The sequence below is a fragment of the Fukomys damarensis genome, unplaced genomic scaffold, assembly GCF_012274545.1.
Source record: "Fukomys damarensis isolate Sample0158 unplaced genomic scaffold, DMR_v1.0_HiC HiC_scaffold_32, whole genome shotgun sequence".
Lineage (NCBI taxonomy): Eukaryota > Metazoa > Chordata > Mammalia > Rodentia > Bathyergidae > Fukomys > Fukomys damarensis.
In genome coordinates, this window is record NW_022900944.1 from 47818829 (window position 1) to 47825940 (window position 7112).

The following is a 7112-nucleotide window of genomic DNA, read 5'->3' on the forward strand; positions in this document are numbered from 1 at the left end:
CGCCCTAGAACACTATGTCGCCCAGGCTGGTCTCGAACTCACAACGATCCTCCTGCCTCAGCCTCCTGAGTGCTGGGATTACAGGCGTGCACCACCACACCCACCTTGCACTCTCTTATCCATAGAGGAACCTGTCAGCCCTGCAGCTCCACCCGCCAGAATCCCAGGGGTCCCGAGAGCTTTGGTCAGGCCAGGCAGGTCCAGGATGGCCCAAAGGAAAATGCAAGGGCTCCAGGGAGGAGTCAAGGAGGACTTCTAGGTGCAGAGGGGCCACTGCCTGTGTCCGGGGGTGGGGTCTCCTGTCTGCTCCGCCCTGCCTCCCCCCCCCCACATCCTGTGGAAACCCCTGACTAGGGGCCGACAGCACACTTTCCATCTGATCTTGGAGGCTTTCCCTTCATTTTCCCCTCAGTGCCGCGGATGGAATCCTGGCCATGTGCGCACTGAGCTACCCCCACCCCCCTTCCATTTCTAACGAACACACAGTTCCGCCTGGCACAGAAGCAGGATGCCAGTGACTGTCCAGGATGGAGTTGTCAGTCTTCACTACAGGTCAGAGAGAGGCAGACTAAACAGAGCAATCGGCTGACATCCCGCGTCAGGGCGAAGGGGAGATCTCTACACAGTGACTTCTTTTCCAGGGCTCTCCTGGAAGAGTACCCAGGGGAACAAAGGTTTCCTAAAGGTCCCTGGCGCCACAGCTCTGCCTCAGGCACCTGAGTTCTGCGGCTCTGACCTGGAGTGAGTTGCTCAACGCATCGGAGCCAGTGCCTCCTCCTCAAGCAGCAGCGCTCTGCTCTGCTCTGTAGGTGAAGTAACACGTACCCCGGCACCTGTTAATTAATGTGATAGTCACGCGGGGTGCTAGGCTGTGTGTGGGCGATAAGGAGTCTCCATCGCCAGCCAGCAGAGCTCTGTTTGTGCCACACGATGCACCCCAACTCTAAGCCCTATGCTCCAGGGAGAGGAAGGGGCACTCCCAGGCAGCGTCTCTAGCGGTGGAAGGAGCTCGGAGAGCGAGGTGAGTACACACAGGTCTCCCACGTCCCAGGCCCGCTGAACCCCCGCTGTCTTGAAGAAGCTCCGGGGCCATGTGGATGCTGTCCCAGGAGTGGCTGGTGGCCCAGCTCTGGGCAGTGGAGGTGGTGGGTGGGGCTTCCAGGCTGCTTTATCTGAGTGGCAGATGGGGCAGACACCGTAAGGAGCCGGCCAGCTGAGATGAGCACAGGCTCCATCAAGCCTGTGGGGGTGGGGGTGGGGAACACACAGCCGTGGGCCTGGCCTCACCCGACCCCATGGGCCTCAGGTGCAGGGGCAGAGGCTGGGCCCATCCCTGGGCTGAGAGCTGCCAGCTCCTTGGGGGCCTGAAGCAGCTCAGGAAGAACACCCAGGGCCAAGGACTGCTGCCTGCTCCAGAGGCTCCCTCACCACCTGCCTGTCCCTTGGGTAGCAGGAGGGGAAGGCAGACCCTAGGCTGGTAAAGCCTGCAGGACAGGGCAAAGCGCTGCACTAGTCGGGTTGCAGGGCCCGGGCTTAGCACTGTGCCACTCAGCTCGGCTTCAGTGACAGATGCCAGCCAGTCCTGGGGGTCAGCATGCAAGTACTGTGCCCAGGAGCTTGCTGCTGGACAGGGACTCCTGCCAGCCTGGATGCACATGCAGAACCTGCCCTCCCAGCCACAGTCCAGGGCTGCACAGCTGCATGAGGTGCAGGTCCTTCCGGGGGACCCAACAATGGTGGGGAGGAGGCGCTGCTGGGCAGCACACGGGCTGAGGTCACCAAGTGTGTCCAGGCATACAGGACAAGCGGTGGCTCTGGGAAAGGCTGTGCCTCCTGGGAACGCAGAGTCCTGCCGCTTCCTGAATGACACCTGAGTCCCAGGACAGGCACGCAGCCTGCAGAGGGAGGTGAGGACGTGAGCGTTCTTTCCTGCAGAGTGGCTGTTGTGGAGCCCATGTGCACCGTGAACTTCAACAGGAAGCTCAGAGGACAGGGACGGCTGGACACTGCCCACAAGAGGGAGGAAGGCGCTCCCTGGGCATCCAGGACACAGGTAGCCCAGGCCCTGGCACTCGGTACCCCACCCACGTGTGCTGGGTGACAAATGGTGGGCAGGCATGGAGGCAGAGCCATGACTTTTAGCCCCCAGCCTATTCCGGCCTCAGTTTCCCCAGCAGCAAGACAGAGTGGTTATATGGATTCCAGAGGCCAGGGTGCAGCCTGAGGAGAGGCCACCATGAGGTATGAGGTGCCCACCATCTCTTGGGGGAGGGCACCTGCCGGCCTTTCTGGCCGGGATTCTACACATTCTGTGGGATTAACCTAGGGTCTGCAACCCAGAAAGAGAGGGTCACAAATACCCGCCTACCTCCCACCAGTCTGGGGGTCACGCGCTCTGTGAACAGCCCACAGGCCCAGGCCAGGCCCCATGACTGGGCGTGACCCACTCAGGCGCCAGCTGCCCCTGCATGGCTGCTGGGAAAGCCGGATTTCAGAGCTAATTACAGGGCTGTCAGCTGCACAGAGCTCACACTTGAGACACAGGGCCCCCAGGTGCCCTGGAAACACCAGGGCTTTTCCCTGTTCACCAGTGTCCTTGCAGTGGTGGCTGGGAGATGTCCAGACACCCCAGGCCTTGAGGGACAGGTCTGGAGAGAGTAGGGTCTACAGTGGTAGGCACCCGAGAAGTGTAGGAGGCCAGCAGACAACTCAAAGGATGAGGGCACCAAAAGCACCCCACCCATCCACTCTCTGGTCACCACCCCACTGACACCTGGGTTCAGGTCAGCTGACTGGGCTGGCTCCATAGGGAAGGGCTACACCAGGCTGAGAGTCCTCAACCAGACACCCCACCTCCACCCTCCTCATGCCAAGGGTGGGTCACTGGAGCCAGGCTCCAGGGAAGGGAGATACCTGGCCTTCACCTTGGCCCTGCTCTCTCCTTCCTTAGTTTTGTAAGACAAGCAAGATGAAGGAGGGCAGAAGACGCCATGTGACGGACACCATGCCTGGCCTAATCCTGATGACCACTTGGGGCTGGGACTGGCCCCACTCTACGCAGAAATGCAAAGGGAGGCTTGGAGGCCCTGTGGGTTTCTGCACACAGAGCCATGCTGCTCCCGACCTGACACCAGGTGGAAAATAGGTCAGGTCACAGGTCCCCAACACACAGCAGCAAGAAGGCCCACGACCCAGCCCAGTGCTCACCGGAGAGGAGGCATGGTCCGGTGTGAGGGAGATCTGACTCTCGGAAGCCCTGGCAAGCATGACAATATCTCCAGAATTCACAGCTGCCAGAGATGAGAGGTTTGCAAACCAGCTGGGTGGCCTGGGGCCTGACAGTGAGCAAGTCCAGGAGGCTGTCCCAGCAGGCAGGGTCCTGTCCTCCACTAACAGGAAGAGGTGGCAGACCCCTGCATTCATGTTAGGGAACCCTGGTCTGCAGGCCAGGTCCCTGGCATCCACAGGCTTGGGCAGGTGGTCAAGGGCAGCAGAAGACCAGTTCACATACCTCCGTCCTAGGGCTCCTCCCCGGGGGTAAAAGGAGCTGGAGAAGCTGCCGTGGTGGCTATAAGTCCCAACTAGGGACTCCACCATTCTGTCCCTGCACACAGGGGAAGCTGGGGCCCAAAAAAAGTCAGGCTGCCTGTTCAAACCCCAGCCTGGCCCAGCCAGAATCTCAGCTCCCATTGCAAGACTTCCGTAGATAAGATCCTGCATAGCTTGAAGTCCACATAAATGCCATCGAGTACTCCTTAGGCAATAGTACCTTTAAGCAATTCTCTTACTTAGGACTGACAAAAAACAATAAATGCATTTAAGTCACCTTGCAAAAAGAACCTCAGCCCTAATTCCCAGTGTCAGATCCCAAGAATTGGCTTTCTCCACATCTCCTGTCTGCAGGAGTGTCCCACGAACTGAGCCAGGCCAGCCAAGCCATTTCAGACAGCCTTTAGCAAACAGAAAGGGGTCGAGGGATGGGCGCTGGGACTGAAAACATGTACAGAACCAAAGCTCCAGTCCAGCCCCCTGTGTGGCATGGACATTCCTGGCAGCCAGGTACCCAGTCAGTGTGCAGCCTGGAGGCCATTGTGCGGCACCTCTGCGGGAGCAGGCTTGGGGAGGTGTGAGGTGAACACCTTTCTCTTCCTAAGGAGAAATTCTGGGACCCATTTCCAATGTGACCACTAAGATCCACTGAAACTCTTCTCTTCAGGGCAGTGTCCCCTGCTGAATGCTGGAAACTGTCCCCCATCCTGCATGGCTGTCCTCAGGTCAGGGTTTAGGCTGCCCCCTCCACCTGTGAGGCCACACACACGCACACCTGAAGCTTCTCAGATGCCTGACTCCATAGCAAGTCAGAGCACCTGCGGGGTGGGTGGGAGTCCCACCCTGGCTGGAGTCCCACCCTGGCTGGAGTCCCACCCTGGCTGGGCCCAACTCCCTGGCTGGGGCCTGGCCCTGGGATGCAGCCTCTCCTATGTGGCCTGGGCAGGAGCTACCTCTCCTGCAGAGGGCCTGTCCCTTCCTGTCACTGCGAATCTTTGTCCCAGTAAAAAAGGAGGTGACACATATACCCATGTATATGCCTTCCTGTGCAGAAAGGGGGGGCACTGACAGACACTGAACCCCACATCTGCACCCTGCAGGGGTTTCCATTCAGGACCACCGGGCTTCATGGATGGGGCCCCTAAGGACGGTTTGAAAGTCACTCACCCTCTGTCACCAAAGAAGCCCATGAATGTCTGGCCTGGAACAGCTTCTTCGGAAGGCACTGTGGCTATGGAATTAGAGTCCACACCCCTGTTTGCTGCTTTCTCAAAGCAGGAACCCCAGGGCTGAGCACACCTGTGGGATCTCTAAGCGAAGGGTCTCTTGCAGCTGAAAAGCAGCTGCTGCCTCGGTGTACTGAGGTGGAAATATTACCTCAGGCTTTAAAAAAAATGGAGAGCAAGATGTACTGGCAATCCAGTGAGAGCTTAGTGGAACAAGCATATGGCTATTTGTACAAAGTTCTGGAAGCCTGCATTTTAGCTGGGAGTCACGGCCCAGGCGTGGGGAAGAGAAGGAATGTGGATCTCATGGTGGATTAGATGCGTGGCTGTATGGGGCCACACAGTCCTATACTAGTCGGCCTTTCATTTGAAAGAACTGTGTGCTCCTCCATCCTAACTGTCTGCCCTTGGCCAAAGTAGCATCGCCCATGTGCTCAGCACCCCAGCTTCCAGTTCCATCTCACAGGTGAGAGGCAGCCCTGAGAAGACGCGCATTCCATTACCAGCCAGGCCCATCCATTAAACCCCTTGCTGTTACGAAGACTGGACAATTAAAATTCCCTAAAGAAGAAACAAGCAAAGTAAATCTGTCAGAGGCCTGTTTCTCCTCTCACGCAGCCCAGTGCACCCACAGAACTGTTCTCTGCACCCCACTCAGCCTCTGGCCTTCCCTCCCAGCCCGCGCCCTCATGCAGAACAGCCACAGCCACGCCCTGCCTAGATGTGGGCAGGCAGTTTCTGGGTCCTGGGCCCACCTGTGGAGACCCTTCTCAGCACGGTGCGGGTCTTGTTTGGCTTCAGGAAGGCCCTGACTTGGCAGAGTGCTGCTGGCTCTGTTCCCCACATCCCTGCAGCCTGCCCCAGAGTGTGGGTGACGGCCGAGCAGGTCTACACCACCCAGAGCAACACTTTCTCTGCGGCCACTCCAAGCACCGAGTTTCACTGCTTCTGACCCTTCCTTCCTCAAGCGTAACCTTGTTATTGTAATTGTACGTACTACAGTGCAGGCAGGGCCCTAAATCAGGTGGCAGCTTTAATGCAAACAAATAAATCTGAGTAGTGGGTGGCCAGGGGCTCCGGTGTGAATTTTGACAGCAAGCAAGACATGTCCAAGGCTGGGCAGAGATGAACTTGAGAATTGACAAAAGCTCAAAATAAGACAAAATAAAACCAACCAAGTAGCATTTGCTACATCTGACTTTTTAACCCTGTAATCATGCAAGAAACTGTTTTGTAGAACAGTAGCCCTCCATGGCCAACTAGCGCTGTGCCCACCAACCCAGGGCTCTGCCAATGGATGCCCTTGCTGCTGGGCAGGGGGAATTCAGTCCTGCTCCTGGTCCTAAGTGAACACCTTTTACTACACAGACAATTTTATTACTACTATTTTCTTATGAGTCAGCCTGTTGAAGTCCTGACAGGCCAGTTTGGAGAACAGAAATGAATGATTTTTTTTTTTAAAGCTGCAATTTCTTAACAACCAATCACAACTGAGCAGAAACAGGAAACCGCTTTTCAGCCACTCCACGTGGGCCCTTGCAAGACACACTAAGTATTGCACAGCTGCCCTGCCTGCGGGTGGCACTACATAAGCCTTAAGTCTTAATGGATCGGAGCTGGTGGGGAAGCAGACTGCCCAACGGGCAGCCCAGAACTCCTTCGCTTTTGAGGGCTTCTCAAGGGACGGAGGAGGCTGACGGAATGAGTGAAAGGCCAGTGGGTTCGGGACCAGGGACCTCGGCCTCCCATGGTCGAGGGAGGAGGTGCTGCAGGGATGCTGGGCTCCGGGACCAGGGACCAGGGACACGGCTTCCCCCTCCCGCCCGGGGTCCCCTACTTACGCACGCAGAGGCAGGCCACGAGTTTGGCGGCCTCCTCGGGCACCGGGCAGGTGGGGAAGACAGGCTTGAGCAGATAGGTGGCGAAGACCAGCGCCACGATGTACTGCGAGGAGGGCCGGATGATGAGCAGTTCGATCCAGAGCTTGAGGAAGGCGGGCAGCGAGCCGTACACCTCCAGCATGTAGGCGTAGTCGCCGCCCGACTTGGTGATGGTGGTGCCCAGCTCGGCGTAGCAGAGGGCGCCCACGATGGAAAAGACTCCGCACACGGCCCACACCACCAACGCCAGTCCCGGCGAGCCCGCCTCCTTGAGCACGCCCGTGGGGGTCACGAAGATGCCGGAGCCAATGATGGTACCCACGATGATGGCCACGCCGTTGAGCAGCGTGATGTTCCGCTGCAGGGTCACGCCCTCGCCTTCTCCCTCGCCGGCGGGGTCCTCGCGCCGCGCCGCCAGCATCTTCTCTCGCGCCTGCTGCTCCTCCTCCTCGGTCGC

The 7112-nt window shown here is 58.2% G+C and overlaps 1 protein-coding gene across 1 annotated transcript in view; it reads right to left on the bottom strand.

The window, feature by feature from the left end:
* Nucleotides 1-7112, bottom strand: part of Slc7a5 (solute carrier family 7 member 5) — a 23290-nt gene extending 16178 nt beyond the window's left edge. The window contains exon 1 of the mRNA XM_033757883.1: nt 6617-7112. Within this exon, the coding sequence (XP_033613774.1) occupies nt 6617-7076 (460 nt within the window). The 5' untranslated portion in view covers nt 7077-7112. The remainder of the gene's footprint in view (nt 1-6616) is intronic.